The sequence below is a fragment of the Trichosurus vulpecula genome, chromosome 5 (assembly GCF_011100635.1).
Source record: "Trichosurus vulpecula isolate mTriVul1 chromosome 5, mTriVul1.pri, whole genome shotgun sequence".
Taxonomy (NCBI): domain Eukaryota; kingdom Metazoa; phylum Chordata; class Mammalia; order Diprotodontia; family Phalangeridae; genus Trichosurus; species Trichosurus vulpecula.
In genome coordinates, this window is record NC_050577.1 from 212,607,660 (window position 1) to 212,625,229 (window position 17,570).

Below are 17,570 nucleotides of genomic sequence, written 5' to 3' on the forward strand. Positions count from 1 at the left end.
GACATTTGAAGTGCATAAATAAGAGGGAGGAGAAACATAAAAAATGTATATTTAAGCAACTGGGAAGAAACGCATGAAATGCTTACATTCAAATAGATGAAGAAACTTGTCCCCTAAGAACCTTAATATATTCAAATGTCATATAGGAAATAAATGAGATAGGAGGCCTGAAATCAATTGATTATCTTTTTTTTTCTGTTTATAAATTAATTAATATTTTTAATTTTTAGTTTTCAACATTCACTTCCACAAGATTTTGAGTTCTAATTTTCTCCCCATCTCTCCTCCTCCACCCCAAGATGGTGTGCATTCAGAGTACCCCTTCCTCCAATCTTCCCTCCCTTGTATCATGCCTCCTTCCACCTTCTCTTATCCCCTTCCCTTTTATTTTCCTATAGGGCAAGATAGATTTCTGTACCCCATTGCCTGTATATCTTATTTCCAGTTGCATGTCAAAATAATTTTTAATATTTGTTTTGAAAACTTTGAGTTCCATATTCTTTCTCCTCCTCCCTCCCCACCCATCCTCATGGAGATGGCAAGCAATTCGATATAGGTTATGCATATGTAGTCATGTAAGACTCTTCCGTAGCTGTCATATTGTAAAAGACTAATTATATTTTCCTCCATCCGATCCCACACCCCATTTATTCTATTCTCCCCTTCGACCCTGTCCCTCCTCAAAAGTGTTTACTTCTGATTACCCCCTCCCCTTGTTTGCCTTCCCTTCTATGATCCCTCCCTCTCTTCCCCTTTCCCCCTATTTTCCTGTAGAGTAAGATAGATTTTCATACCCGATTGTCTATATATGTTATTCCCCCCTTAAGCCAAATCCAATGAGAGTAAGGTTCATTTATTCCCTCTCACCTGCCCCTTCTTCCCCTACTTCTCAAAGTTTTTTCTTGCCTCTTTTATGCGAGATAATTTACTCCAATTCAACCTTTCCCTTTCTCCTTCTCCCAATATATTTCTCTCACCCATTAATTTTATTTTTTAAATATCATCCCTTCATATTCAGCTCACCCTGTGACCTATCCATCTATCTATCTATCTATCTATCTATCTATCTATCTATGTATCTATCTATTTGCATGTGTGTGTGTGTGTGTGTGTGTGTGTGTGTGTGTGTGTATCAGGGCTGTCCAAAATACTGCCCATGGGCTGCATGCAGCCCGCAGTGTGATTTTATGTGGTTTTAATTTTCACGAGTGAAAAAACAAAATGATTTGCATGGAATGCCTATTAGATTTTTTAATTCCATCACTAATAAATAATCTCATTGATGTTAATTTTCTTTGGTGTTTTTAAGCAGTATTATGGACAGAACATATTGCATGGAATTTTCAATCGATCTGTGAGATGCATTCTGTCTATACGATGCAGACTAGTCAGTATGCACTAGTCAGTTGTGTTGTTACCTTGTTTTGTGTTTGCTTTCGTGCTTTGTGCCTTCGCCTGTCATACTGATGATGCATGTTCCCCCACTTTCTATTAGTGTACTGTAGTTTTTATTCCGAGTACAGAATTTTATTTTAATGTGGCCTTAAGATAACCTAAGGTTGGACAGCCCTGAGTTAGAGCATTTTTTCATATGGCTATGGAGTTGATTACTTCATCTGAAAACTGATCATATCTTTTGATCATTTATCAATTGGGGAATGGCTCTTATTTTCATAAATTTGACTCAGTTCTTTATATATTTGAGAAATGAAGCCTTTATCAGAGAAATTTGCTTCAAATTTTTTTTTGCAGTTACTGTTGCTAATTGTATTTCCCTTTACCTTATTCTCTCCCTGCCTCAGTTGATTGTATTCTCTCCTTTCACCCTGTCCCTCTTCAAAAGTGTTTTACTTCTGACTATCCCCTCACCTAATCTGCTCTTCCTTCTGTCACTGCCTCCCTTCTCTTATCCCCTTCCCCTCTTACTTTCCAATAGAGTAAGATAGATTTCTCTATCCAATTGAGTATGTTATTCAGTCTTTGAGCCAATTCTGATGAGAGTAATGTTCATTCACTCTTTCCTCACCTCTCCCCTCTTCACCTCCCCTGTGAAAGAAAAAAAAAACAAAACCTCTTTTATGTGAGACAATTTACCCCATTCTTCCTCTCCCTTTCCCTTTCTACTAGTATCTTTCTCTCTCACCCCTTCATATTCAACTCACACCTGTGTCCTTGTAACTACTCTAATAATGAGAAAGGTTTTATGAGTTACATATCTTCCTATGTAGGAATGTAAACAGTTTAAACTTATTAAGTCCCTCATGACTTCCCTCCCCTGTTCACTTTTTCATGCTTAGTTTGAGTCTTGTATTTGAAAATCAAATTTTCTATTCAGCTCTCATCTTTTCATCGAGAATGCTTGAAAGTCCTCTCTTTCATTGAGTATCCATTTTTTTCCCTGAAGGATTATACCCAGTTTTGCTGGATAGAGGATTCTTGGTTTTAATCCTAGGCCCTTTGCCTTTTTGAATATAATATTCCAAACCCTCTGATCCCTTAATGTAGATGGCTGTATTATCCTGATTGTGAGTTGTTTCTTTCTGGCTGCTTGCAATATCTTCTCCTTGACTTGGAAACTCTAGAATTTGGCTACAATATTCCTAGGAGTTTTCCTTTTGGGTTCTCTTTCAGGAGTTGATAGGTGGATTCTTTCAATTTCTATTTTACCTTCTGATTCTAGAATATCAGGGCAGTTTTCCTTGAAATTTTCTTGAAAGATTATGTCCAGACTCTTTTTTTGATCATGGCTTTCAGGTATCTCAATGTTTTTAAATTTTCTCTCCTGGATCTATTTTCTAAGTGATTTATTTTTCCAATGAAATATTTCACAGCGTCATTCATTTTTCTTTCTTTTGGTTTTGTTTGATTGTTTCTTGATTTCTCACAAATTCAGTAGCTTCCATTTGCTCCATTCTAATTTTCAAGGAATTATTTTCTTCAGTGAGCTTTTGGACCTCCTTTCCTATTTGGCCATTTCTGATTTTTAAGGCATTCCTTTTTCTTTGCTTCTTTGGATCTCTTTTACCATTTGGTCTAGTCTGTTTTTAAGGTGTTATTTTCTTTACTATTTTCTCATGTCTCCTTTAAGAAGGTATTGACTTGCTTTTTGTGATTTTCTTGCATCACTCTCATTTCTCTTCCCAATGTTTCCTCTGCCTCTCTTATTTGCTGCTCCAAATCCTTCTTGAGATCTTCCATGGCCTGCGACCAATTTATATTTTTCTTGGAGGCTTTGGATGTAGGAGCTTTGACTTTGTTGTCTTCTTCTGAGTGTTTGTTTTGATCTTCCTTGTTATCAAAATAACTATCTATAGTCAGAGTTTTTTCTATTGTTTGCTCATTTCCCCCAATCAGTTACTTAATTTTTAACTCTTTGATAAAGTAGGACTCTGCTTCCCATGTAGAGGGTGTACTGTCCCAAGCTTCAGTGGTTTTATGCAGCTGTTTTCAGAGGTACTTCTAGGGACCAGTAAATTTTCAGTTCTTCTAAAGTGGTGTGATCTAATGAGAGGTGTTCTGGCCTGTGAGTGACCGCTGGCACTCTTTTTCTGCCCTGAAACCGTGAGGAAGGTCCTCTGTCCTTTGCTGCTACGAGCTCTGCTATGCTAGTGCTCCTCATTGCCCTGAGACTGCCACCCAGCAATGCAACTCAGATCCAGGTGTGGGCAAAGCAACAGAATCCTGTCTCAGTGCTAGCAAAAAAGACCCTCATAATCTCCTTCTGACCAGCTGTGTGACCCCCTTTCTGTCTGTGGGCTGAGAACTCAGGAAGAAATCACTGCCTCTGCTGATTCAGTCACTCCCAAGGCCTGCTCCTGGGTTCCTGGGGGTGGGGCTGTGCTGGCACTGGACTGTGCTCCACTCTCACCTAGGTGTGATAGACTCTTTCTTCTCACCTTTCAAGATATCTTTGGCATCTGGTGGCTGATATTGTGGGTAGGAAGAAAGAAGTAGCATCAAGGAAATGATGATACTGTCATACTATATGCAGGGAAAACCCTGATAGATCATGATCCTATCATACTGTGTAAATATAAAAACTGAACTTCAAAAAAATCTATCCTTATGAAATGTTTTAGTTAAGTTCTTTTAACAAAATTTTCATGCATATATTTTTAACAGTTCAAGATAAATAGATCTTTTAAAATTACATTTTCTTTTTGTTGTGAACTTAACAATCAACAAACATTTTATCATATAAAGGGAAATTTTAAAAAGCATACCAACTGTCAACCAGTTATATCCAGTTTGTTTTTATGAAATACATAAATATATATGTATATATACATATATGTAATTGAACAAAATATTGACAAATTTCCTCTATTTGTATTTCCCTCAGTACTTTTCTGTTTGTGCCTCAGTCAATCTGAGACCTGTCAAAGACCTTAACTTGAAAAGGCCAAGGGTCCCCCACTGTATCTTGGCTATCTCCAGCTGTCTTGATCTGGCCCCTGTGAAGGGCAAACAGCAAAGCATTACCCACTAAACTACTGCCCCCTAGTTCTCACCTTTTGTCTTCACTGCTAACAAACATGTAGTGTTCAGAAAAACAAATCAACGCACTGGCAATGCTTGTGACTTCATCTCTCATTCTATACCTCTAGCCTCTATGCCAAGTTATGGTTAACTTATCATTGTTACTATAGATCTTCCTGTGGTCTATGAGGTGAGTTTATATGTAGTTTTATATCTGAATGACTTTGTCTCTTTTCTATTCTTACCTTGTAGGTATTACAGTGCAACCATTTTGCAGATGTCAGGAGTTGAAGATGATAGACTTGCAATATGGCTAGCCTCAGTTACAGCTTTCACAAATTTCATCTTCACACTAGTAGGGGTCTGGCTTGTTGAGAAAGTGGGACGAAGAAAACTTACACTTGGTAGCTTAGCAGGTAAGTTAATGGTCTGGAAATTCAATTGTAAAATTCTAATAAACAGGGAGAAATATAAAAAGGAATATTTTAAGTCTAGTAAATACTTGACCATTGTCAGTCTCTTAAGTAAACCAGATAAAGTGAATGTCCTCCCCCCAAAGTATAGTCACTTAAAAATTATATTGATTTCCACTGGGATAAATGGAAATTGTGTCTAGAAACTAGAAACATTATAAAAGCAATTTTGCTATTATGAAAGTGGTTTTTTTCCTTTTATTACTTTTATTTGTCCTCAAGGGTAGTGTTAAAATGAGAAGTGCCCATTTTGTGCATATTTCATATTTGTTTGAAAGACAGTATTCATAAAGTAATTTAATTTTAAAAATATGTTATATTTTCATATTTGAATATTCTGTGGAAGCAAATATAGAATCATATTTTTCCAAACTATTCAAGAAAGGAAATTTGAGAAACACTGTTTTCTATACTATAGAATAACACAAAATTTAGACTTCTGTAAGTCTAAATTCTAATGTAATTTACAGCTAGATTACATTTGCTTTCCTGATAAAAAAAATTGGTTTTGAGTTTCTTTCCAGTTGACCTTCTCCTATCCATTCGTGATTTTCTGCACAATATAATATGTTTTTATTTGCCACAATGTTAACTCATCATCATTGTTTGTACATGGATAATACCTCTTCCTTTTCAATTTTCTTCTAGGAGTCTAGAGCTATTTAAATATGTAGCTAGTCTACAACTTAAAAATAGCTTTTGTTACAAAAGTTTATTCTAGACAAAGTAATTTGGATCTCAGACCTCATTTTCTCATAGACACGATTTTATGAATGGAAGCTAAATTCCTGTGGCAGCCCATAAAAATCTATTCAAATGTACTAAAAATATCAATTAAAGGTAATGTGTTGTCTACACCAAACTACCACTTTTAATTTTATTTCTGTTGGCAGTGCTTTCTTAATTAGAATTTGGATCAATAGAAACACAAATTCAACTACCTCAACAAGATCAAAACATCCCTAACTTTCCCTTTTAGTCCTGCCTTGTCAGTAGAAACTCTCTCAGCTAAAAGGAGGTTATATATTAACAGTAGTACCTGATGCTCTGGTAAGATGCTAAAAGAGTCAATACTCGTGGAACTTGCTAAATGTCAACATTTCCATGTAATGAGTACGATCACTGGTGACCTGATAAAGTAGAGGAATACTCCAATTAAATTGACATCACAGGCTTTATAGAAAAGAGGTTAGGCCTCTCATAGAGCTAGACATGTGCCCTAGACCCTTGCTGAGAAGATGATATTGAACTTTTCTCAGTTTGCCGTAACCCTCTAAAAATTATAATGTAAAATACAGAAACAGATTATAGGCCTTCAAGAGTTTTTTTTTTTAAATCTTGCCCTACTACCAGCACCAAAATCTGCTTTCTTAAAAATGTTAGCAGTGGGACCTGATAATCCCATGGAGATATGGTGATTTTATTTAGAAAAAAAAATTGTTTGAAACAGGAAATGTAGGGGATAGGCAGAGTCAGATTGAAGTATTAGACTTAGAGTTAGGAAGAAATAATTCAGGGGTTCTTAAGCTTGAGTTTATGAGCTTTTTAACAAACATTTTGATAACTGTATTTCAAACAGTCAATCAATACTGAGTGCTACGATGTGCTAGACACTATGCTAAGTGCTTTGCCACACAAAATGTACTCTTAAGGAGTTAACAATCTAGAATTAGTTTGGTAATCCTATGTATTTTGTTTTATGCATTTAAAAACATTGTTCTGATAAGGGGTTCATAAGCTTCTCCAGACTGCCAAAGGGGTCCATGGCACAAATAGGATTAAGAAGTCATTCCTGATGAAATCCCTCTTCTCCTCTCCTCAGTATTGCTTATTGCTCTGGTGCCTTCTGCCACTTTCTCTTCCTTCACTCCTGTCTCACGTGATAAAGTAGCCTTACCCCTGACTGACTAACCCCTTTACTTGTTTAAGTGATCTCATTTCATCCTGTCTCTTTTAAAAGATGGCTTATCTCTTCTTTTTTTTTTTTTAAAGAATAGGTTTTTTCTTAATTACATGTAGAAACAATTTTTTAAATTCATTTTTTGGTAATTTTTGAGTTCCAAATTGCCTCCCTTGCTTCCTCTCCTCCCAACCCCTTGAGAAAGCAAGCACTTGATACATGTGCCATCATGTATTAGTCATGTTGCAAAGTAGGACTTCCCTCCGCCCCCTTCTTTAAAAATCTCTTTGGAATACAGACTTAGTAGTGGGATTGTTGGGTCAAAGGGTATGCAGAGTTTTATAGCCCTTTGGGCGTAGTTCCAAATTGCTCTCCAGCATCGTTGGACTTGAACATTTATCCTTTTCCTTTTCTGTCATATTAGGTGTGAGACAGTACCTCAGAATTGTTTTAATTTGCATTTCTTTAATCAATAGGATTTAGAGAATTTTTTTGCATTACTACAAATATCTTTGATTTCTTCTTCTGAAAACTGCCTGCTCAAATCCTTTGACCATTTATCACTTGGTGAATGATTTTTATTCTTATAAATTTGACTCAGTTCTTTATGCACTTGAGAAATGAGGCCTTTATCAGAGAAACTTATATAATTCCCCCACCCCCACCCAGGTTCCTGTTTTCCTTCTAATCTTGGCTGCATTGTTTTGGGTTGTGCAAAACCTTTTTAATTTAATATAATCAAAATTATCTATTTTTCATTCCATAATGCTCTCTATCTCTTGTTTGGTTATAACTTTTCCCCTTGTCTATAGATCGGAAATGTAAACTATTCCATGCTCTGTGAATTTCTTTATGATATCACTCTTTATTTGTATATTGTGTGCCCATTTTGACCTTATTTAGTATATAGTGTGAGATGTTAGTCTAGCCATTGTTTCTGTGAAACTGCTTTACAGTTTTCCTGGCAATTTTTCTCAAATATTGAATTTTCCCCCAAAAAAGCTTGGATTTTTTATCAAACAATTGAATACTATGGTCATTTAATACCATCTATTGTGTACCTAATTTAGTACCTAATTTACCATATTTCTTAGCCAGTACAAGATTGTTTTAATGATTACCACTTTGTTATAAAGTTTGAGTTCTGTTACTGCTAGGTCACCTTCTTTCACATTTTTTTCACTGATTCCTTTGATATTCTGCACTTTTGTTCTTCCAGATGGATGGTCTTATAATTTTTCTAGCTCCATAAAATATAATTTTTCGTAGTTTTCAATGTTATGGCACTGAATAAGCAAATTAATTTAAATTAATTTTTAAAATTTAAACTTTTCATTTTAAATTTAATTTTAATACAATTTAATTGTCATTTTGATTATATTGGCTCGGCATATGGGCAGTTAACTATGAGAAGTTAATATTTCTCCAATTGTCTATATCTGTCATTATCTGTCTGAAAAGTGTTTTATGATTGTGCTTATATAGTGCCTGAGGGGTTTGTCTTGGCAGGTAGAAGCCCAAGTATTTAATATCATCTGCAGTTATTTTAAATTGAAATTCTCTATCACTTCCTACTGGGTTTTGTGGGTAATAAATAGAAAGGCTGATGATTTATGTGGTTTAATTTATATCCTGCAACTTTGCTGAAATTGTTAATTACTTCAACCGTTTTTTACTTGACTCTTGAGGGTTCTCTAAATATGCCATCATATTGCCTCTGCAAATATGTAATAGTTTCATTTCTTTATTGCCTATTCTAATACCTTTAATTGCTTTTCTTCTTATTGCTAGTGCTAGCATTTCTAGTATTGTATATAATTCAACGTTGTAATTTTGAATAATAGTGGTGATAATGGGCATCCTTGCTTCACCCCTCATCTTGCTGGGAAGGTTTCTAGCTTATCCCCATTATAGATAATGCTTGCTAATTTGGATGGATACTACTTGGTTTTAGATAGATACTACTTGTTATTTTAAGGAAAGCTCCATGTATTCCTATGCTTTCTAGCGTTTTTCTTTAATAGGAATGAGTGTTGTACTTTGTCAAAAACTTGTTCTGTATCTATTGAGATAATCATATGATTTTGGTTGCTTCTGTCATTGATTCACTTATTTTCAATTTCTCCCTCTTATTAATTTCCTACTGCCTAGAAACATGCCCATGTCTCCCTTATTCTGAAAAAAAATGCTCACTTTACCCTAACATCCCTGCCCTTATCCTATATCTCTTCTGACCTTTGTAGCTAAACTTCTCAAAAAGTCTGTCTACAAAAGTTTCCTCCAGTCTCTCTCCTCTCATTTTCTTCATAACCTCTTACAAACTTTCTTCTTACCTTGTCATTCCACTTAAACTTGGGTCTCCAAAGTTACTCTCTCTTAGATGCTTAATCCAATGGCATCATTCTCCTTGACCTCTCTGCAGCTTTTGACACACTCTCTCACCCCACCCTCCTATATCCAAGCCATTGCCAAGGCCTATTGATTTCACATTTGCAGTATCTCTTGAGTATGCCCCATTCTGTCCTCTGACACTGCCACCCATCAATTGAGTGCAGTCCCTTAATCACCTCATGTCTTGATTGCTGCAATAGCCTGCTGGTGGCTGTGCCTGCCTCAAGTCTCTGCCTACTCCAATCTGTCCTCCATTCAGCCAGTAAAATTATTTTCCAAAACATAGGTGTAGCCATGTCACCCTCCCTCCCCAACTCAAAAAACTCCAGTAGCTCCCTATTGCCTTCAGGATCAAATACAAAATCCACTGATTAGCATTCGAAACACTTCATAACCTAGCCGCTTCCTACAATTCTAGTCTTCATATATATTATTCTCTGACATGTACTCTTTGATCCAGTGACAATGGCTTCCTGACAGTTCCATGAATAAGACACTCCATCTCTCAGTATTGGGCATTCTTTCCCACTGTCCCCATGCCTGAAATGCTCTCCCTCCTCCTATCCTACTACTTACCTACTAGGCTTCCTTTAAGTCCTAACTAACATCCTACCTTCTACAGGAAGGCTACCCTAACACATCTTAATTCTAATACCTTCCCTTTGTTAATTATTTCCTATTTTGTAACAACAATTTGGCTAGCAGCTGCTGTGGGAGTGTAAGACCCAACAAAACCAGCAACAAGAGCTGCCAGCACAGGTTCTTTGATCTACTTTTCTAAGGAAAGCAACTTTAAGGGGTTAACAATCTCACTTTAATTAAATGTACATATATCATTCATTTAATTCAGGGGAAAAAGCCAGCACCCCGAACTTCAGAGCAAATACAAATAGAAATTACAAACAGAGACAATATCAACAGAGCAAACAACACAAACCAGTCTATCCATAGCAATACATAGTTACCAGAGAAGCATCAACATCTGGGTTTCTTTAAAGCCAGGAGGCTCCAGCAGCAACCCAGAGTCTCCACACCAACACTCTTCCAGTGAATGAAAGCCCCAAAGGCAAAACGCCAACCTCTGAGTTTATATACCCTGTTCAGGGTCAAAGGGCATCACAACATGCAACTCAAAGCCACGTGACCTAAAAGCTTCTGGCATCACAGATGTGAGACTCAAACCCATGTAAACTAGGATTTCCCTTAAGGTAAGCAGGTCATCAAAGACTCCTGACTTAAAGAAACAAAGGCCAGACTCATCAAGGGCACTTGATTAAATAAGTGCTCCAAAAGAAAAAAAACAATAAAAAAGTCCCATCTTAATTACTGATACATAATTATACACTACACACACACACACACACACACACACACACACAAACACACAAATGAGTGTGAGAGAGAGAGAGAGAGAGAGAGAGAGAGAGAGTGAGAGAGTACTTGTTTTATATATATTTGTTTACATGTTATCTCCCCAATTAGATTTCAAGCTCTTTGAGGTCAGAGACTATTTTTTGCCTCTTTTTTTGTATCCCTAGCACTTAACACAGGATCTGAACATAGCTGGAGATTAATTAATGTTTTTTTATTGACTAATAACAAGGGAATTAGTGAGTAGGTTGTGGAGGAGATGGCTGAAAAGGATGGAATAAAAGGAAGCATAATTAGGAGCTTGCCTAAAGTAATACTTTTAGAGAGGCAGTCATTAATCATGCCCTAGGGTGGAAGTTCCTTCAGTACCTGGTTTCTGGTGTGTATAGCAAGACACTTGGGGTGGAGGTTTTGGAGCAAGTAGAGAAGAGGGAGTAGAATACTGATTATAGATGAACATGATTATGAGGACCTTGGCAAACATTAAGTTTGGAAAGAAATAATTATAAGAAAAGTACATTAGTTCTTCCAAAATTTCTCTTTAAGAAACACTGGTATTTCCAGTGTCACCTCATATTTATAACAGGCATAGTCTGCTTATTATTTGCAGATGTAACAAAGCTGGGAGATATCAGTAACATAGATGGTAGACTCATGATCCAAAATATCTCATTATTTAATAGAGGAGAAAGAAAGGAGGTAAAAGACAGAAAAAAAGTTCCATTAACACAATCAATAAACACTTATTAAGTAACTACTATGTGCCCAGAATTGTGCTAAGTGTTGGGGATACAAAAAGAGGAAAAAGAAAGTCCTTGCCTTCAAGAAGCTTACAATCAAATGGAGGAAACAACCTGTAACATATATATACACACACAGACACACACACCCACACACACACACACACACACACACACCAACACACACCCACACACACACACACACAAAGGAAACTATGCACAAGATAAAACTGAAATAATTAACACCAAAGTATTCATAGCAGTATTTAAAAATAACAGCAATGAATTAGAATCACACTAAATATCCATTAATTGAGGAACAGCTAAACAAATTGTTGAACCTAAATGTAATAGAGTATTACTTTATATAAGATAGCATAAATATGAAGGAAACATATGAAGTATTAAAAGACATATATGAAGTGAAGAAGCATGACCTGGATAATTACATAAATATAGAGCAAAGATGGTGAAGAAAAGGCAGGGACTCTCCTGAGTTCCCAAACCCCTCCAAACAATTTTAAATAATGCCTAAAACAAACTCTGAAGCAACAGAACCCACAAAAGCATGGGCTGAAACAATTTTCAGCCTAAGACAACTTAGTTCAGCATTAAATGTCGATTGAACCAGGGTGAAAGTTGAGCTTAGCCCAGCACAGGCTGCACCCCAGCAAACCAGCAGTAGGCCTTGGGGGAAGCTGAATCACTGGTGACAGTGGTAGTTTCCAGGCACCTCAGCCCACAGACAGTAAGGGGATCAGATAACTGGTCAGAAGGAGAGCATGGGGTCCTTCTGCTAGCACCAGGGGCAGGACACTGTTCCAGTGCCCATACTTGGATTTGGGTTACAGTCCTGGGTCTGAATCCCAGAGCAAGGAGAAACACTAGTACACCAAAGTTTATGGCTGCAGGGGAACAGGGAGCCTGGTCACACTTCTATGGATGAAAAGAGTGCATGTGGTTGCTCGCAGACTAGAGCACAGGCCAGGAGAGTAGTAACCACACCTTTTCCTAGATCATACAATCTTAGAAAAACCAAAAATTTACAAGTCCCAGATCCTGAAAACATCTGCACAAAAAACCTGAAGCATGGGACAGTGTGCTGTGGAAGTATAGCTGCACTTTGGCATAAAGTTAAAAGTCAAGAAATAAGCTGGAAAATGATTAAACAGCAGAAAAAAAATCCTGACTCTGGAAAGTTACCATGTTGACAGGGAAGATCAAAACCCAAACTCAGGAGAAGAGAACAAAGTTATGTCCAAACACTCTAAGAAAATTACGCATTGGTCCCAGGCCAAGGAAGAGTGCAAAATGAATTTTAAAAATCAAGTGGGGGTGAAGCCAAGATGGTGGCAGGAAAGCAGGGGCTTGCTTAAGCTCCCCCCCCAAATCCCTCCAAACACCTGTAAAATATGGCTCTGAACAAATTCTAGAGCTGAGGAACCCACAAAATAGCAGAGGGAAACAGATCTCCAGACCAGAAGAGCCTGGTTGATCACCAGGAAGGGTCTATCACATGGTGCTGGGAGCAGAGTGCAGCCCAGCCTTGGCTGCACCAGGACAGACCAGACCCAGAGTCAGCCAGCCAAAACAGGCCTTGAGGCCATGAAACAGTGAGCTGCGGCAGTTACCAGACTTCTCAACCCACAAACGCCAAAGAGCAGGTTAGGGGGAAACTGCAGGATCTAGTTCAGAGTGGTCTGGCCGCCAGCTTTGGGGGTGGAGGAGGTCATGCAGCAGTGGTGGTAGCAGTAGCAGGAAGCTCCTGAGGCTGCCTCCAGACCACCAGCATCAGTGGCTTCCCGAGTCCCTGGCTCACACGGTGGGAGGAATCTAGCAGCAGATCAGAGCGGGAATGCAAGGAGTGCTTTGTGGGCACAGAGGCAGATTCTCTTGCTGTGCCCTGCTTGGATCTGAATTGTGGTCCTGGTTGGTGGTTCCTGGGGGAGGAGGAGCGCTGCTGTGACAGAGCCTGGGGTGACAGTGAAGTAGAAGTTGCTTGGACCCTAAAACTTGGGACAAAGTACTCTCTATTCTACAACCAGTCATATCCTGAAAAAAAAGCTCAAGGGACAAGTAGTTGTCTGGGAACATGAACAGGCAGCGAAAAGAAACTCAGACTCAAATGCAGACTCAAACTCAAACTCTAGATTCCTTTTTTGGTGACAAAGAAGATCTAAACATACAGCCAGAAGAAGTGAACAAAGTCAAAGAGCCTACATCAAAAGCCTCCAAGAAAGATATGAATTGGGCTCAGGCCATGGAAGAGCTCAAAAAGCATTTGGAAAAGAAAATAAGAGAAGTAGAGGAAAAATTTGGAAGAGAAATGAGTGATGCAAGAAAACCATGAAAAACAAGTCAACGATTTGCTAAAGGAGACCCCAAAAAATACTGAAGAAAACAACACCTTAAATAATAGACTAATCCAAATGTCAAAAGAGCTCCAAAAAGCCAATGAGGAGAAGAATGCCTTGAAAGGCAGAATTAGACAAATGGAAAAGGAGCTCCAAAAGTGGAAGCTAGTGACTTTATGAGAAATCAAGATATAAAACAGAACCAAAGGAATGACAAAATGGAAGACAATGTGAAATATCTCATTGGAAAAACCACTGACTTGGAGAATAGATCCAGGAGAGATAATTTAAAAATTATTGGACTACCTGAAAGCCATGATCAAAAAAGAGCCTAGACATCATCTTTCAAGAAATTATCAAGGAAAACTGCCCTGATATTCTAGAGCCAGAGTGTAAAGTGGAAATTGAAAGAATCCACTGATAGCCTCTTGAAAAAGATCCCAAAAAGAAAATTCCTAGGAATATTGTCACCAAATTCCAGAGTTTCCAGGTAAAGGAGAAAATACTGCAAGCAGCCAGAAAGAAACAATTTGAGTATTGTGGAAACATAATTAGAATAACACAAGATCTAGGAGCTTCTACATTAAGGGATCACAGGGCTTTGAATATGATATTCCGGAGGTCAAAGGAGCTAAGATTAAAACCAAGAATCACCTACCCAGCAAAACTGAGTGTAATGCTCCAAGGCAAAATATGGATTTTCAATAAAATAGAGGACTTTCAAGCTTTCTCAGTGAAAAAACCAGAGCTGAAGAGAAAATTTGACTTTCAAACACAAGAAGAAGCATGAAAAGGTAAACAAGAAAGAGTCTTCATATGCAACTTACTTAAGTTGAACTGTTATGTTTACATTCCTACATGGAAAGATGATGTGTGTAATTCAGGAGACCTTTCTCAGTATTAGGGGAGTTGAAGGGAATATAAACAGAGGGCATAGGATGAGTTGAATATGAAGGGATGATATCTAAAAAAATGAAATAAATTTAAGTGGTGAGAGAGGAATATATTGAGAGAGGGAGAAAGGGAGAGATAGAATGGGGTAAATTATCTCACATAAAAGTGGCAAGAGAAAGCAGGGAACAGGGGGCAGGTGAGGGGGAATGAGTGAATCTTACTCTCGTGGGATTCAACTTGAGGAGGGAATAACATACACACTCAATTGGGCATCTTACTCCACAGGAAATAAGAGGAAGGGGATAAAAAAGTGGGGATGATAGAAGGTAGGGAAGATAGGGGGAGGAGGTAATCAAAAGCAAACACATTTGAAAAGGGACAGGGTCAAGGGAAAAAATGAATAAAGGGGAACAGGATAGGATGGAAGGAAATATAGTTAGCCTTTCACAACATGAGCACAGTGGAAATGCTTTGCACGTTGATACATGTGTGATCTATGTTGAGTTGCTTGCCTTCCTAGGGAGAGTGGGTGGGAAGGGAAGAGGGTAGAGAATTGGAATTCAAAGTTTTAAAAGCAGATGGTTAAAAAAATTAATTTTTTTGCATGCAGCTGGAAAGCAAGGTATATAGGGAATGGGGCATATAAATCTATCCTTCCCTACAAGACAGTAAGGGGAAAGGGGATAGATGGGGTAATGCGGTGAAAGAGGGGAGGGCTGACTGGGGAATGAGGCAATCAGAATATATGCCAGAATATACAGAAATGGGGAGAAAATTTGTAACTTAAAATCTTGTGGAAATCAATGTTGAAAGCTAAAATGTTAAATAAAATATATGCAGAAAAAAAATCAAGTAACAGAGGTAGAGGAAAAAATGGGAAGAAAAATGAGAATGATGCCAGAAAATTATGAAAAAAGTTAGCAGTTTGGTAAAGGAAGCACAGAAAATACTAAAGAAAATCATACCTTCAAAAACAGAATAGACCAAATGGTAAAAGAAGCAGAAAAGTTCACTGCAGAGAAGGACTCTTTAAAAAGAAGAACTAGCCACATGGAAGAAGAGGTAGAAAAGTTCATTGAAAAAAATAATTTCTTAAAAATTAAATTAGATAAGTGGAAGCTAATGACTTTATTATACATCAAGAATCATAAAACAATCAAAAGAATGAAAAACAGCAGAAAATGTGAACTATCTCATTGGAAATACAACTGACCTGTAAAATAGACCCAGGAGAGGTAATTTAAGAATTATTGGACTATCTGAAAGCCATGATCAAAACAGAAAATTTGACATTCAAATATAGGACTCAAGAGAAACATTAAAGGTAAATGGGAAAGAGAAACCATAGGGGATTCAATTAGGTTAAAATGTTTACATTCTTATATGGGAAAATTGTCCTTGTATCTCCTAAAAACCTTTCCCATTATTCGAGCAGTTAGAAGGAGTTTACATATACAGTGGGCATAGGTGTGAGATGAATATGTTGGGATTATTATTTAAAAAAAATTAAGGGATGAGAAAGAGGAATGAAACAAGAGAAGCAGAAAGGGAGAGGAAGAAATAAGATAAATTATCTGACATAAAAGAGGAACAAAAGAGCTTTTGCAGTAGAGCAGCAAATGGGAAGTTGTGGGGCTGAGCATGTGAAATTACTCCCATTGGAATTGGCTCAAAGATGGAGTAGGATAAACACTTAGTTGGGTATAGAAATGTGTCTTACCATACAGGAAATTAGATGGGGAAGGGCAAAGAAAAAGTGGAGGGAGCAATAGAAGGGAGAGTGGATTGGGGCTGGTAAAAGTCAGATGCAAAGCACTTTTGAGAAGGGACATGGTGAAAGGAGAAAGAAAAGGTAGTGTGATAAACAGGGTAGAAATAGGATGGAGGGAAATGTATAATAATAATAACTGTGGAAAAAAAACTTTATAGCAAAGTTCTCTGATTAAGACCTAACTTCTCAAATATACAGGGAACTATAGCAGTAAGGCAAAATTCATGGCCTTGGAAAAGACCATGGGCATGCCTGAATGGTTCAGAATCCTAAAGTATAAGGAATTCTCTAGGTAGAAAGCAGAGGAAGTATAACGTTTATTTATACTCCAGAGGATCAGATTCAAGGACCCCCAATTTGATATTGTGGCAATAATATTCCAAAACCAATAAGCCCACCTCATTATAGTAACAAGGAAACTATAAAAAAAAACTATATCAAGAAACCAAGCCATACTTGTGCTTCCCTTTGATGCTAGGGCCTCCCTATGAAAAGATCACTCAAGAATCCCAACTCTCCAACCTCAGCACTCTCTCCTGCAGCTCTGCTGACTCAGAGTTCCTTGATCTCCACAACACCCTATTGTGTTCAGCACTATTCTCCACTCTGCACACTCTCAATTGCTGGCTCTTTGCTTCTTAATCCTGCCACTTTCCACTCTGCTGCTTCCAACTCTATTCTTTCAGTTCCACTCTCAGTCCTCAGTCCTCAGTTCTGCCCTTCTCCAAGTTCTGTTCTCTCTTTTTATACAGTCCTAGGAGTCCTTTGATTGACTACAACTCAGGCACATACCATTGGTTCTAGTCTTATCAACCCCCCTTAGGGGGTTAGAGGGCTTCACACCTCTCTCAAACTAGCCAACTAGTTTGCTAACTAGCCTGGGGCCTCACATCTAGTTAGTGAAAGGGTGTGGATCCATCTCTAATCAGACTCACTTTGTTGGCCCCACCTGAAGCCTATTCAATGGGCAGGAAAGATCTTTCACTTACTGAGTGACTTTACAGGAACTGAGTCAAATAGATAGAAATAAGAGCCACTCCTCAATTGATAAATGGTCAAAGAATATGAATAGGCAGTTTTGAGGCAAAATAATAAAAACTATATATAGTCATATTAAAAAAAGCTCTGTATCATTATTGATTATAGAGATTCAAATTAAAACAACTCTGAGCTACCACCCCACACCTATCAGATTGG

At 37.7% G+C, this 17,570-nt stretch overlaps 1 protein-coding gene across 1 annotated transcript in view; it reads left to right on the forward strand.

Annotated features, from left to right (window-relative positions):
• The window catches only part of SLC2A13 (solute carrier family 2 member 13), a 274,941-nt gene that overhangs the window by 166,229 nt on the left and 91,142 nt on the right, over positions 1–17,570 (forward strand). Inside the window, exon 5 of the mRNA XM_036760016.1 lies at positions 4,732–4,895. Within this exon, the coding sequence (XP_036615911.1) occupies positions 4,732–4,895 (164 nt within the window). The remainder of the gene's footprint in view (positions 1–4,731; positions 4,896–17,570) is intronic.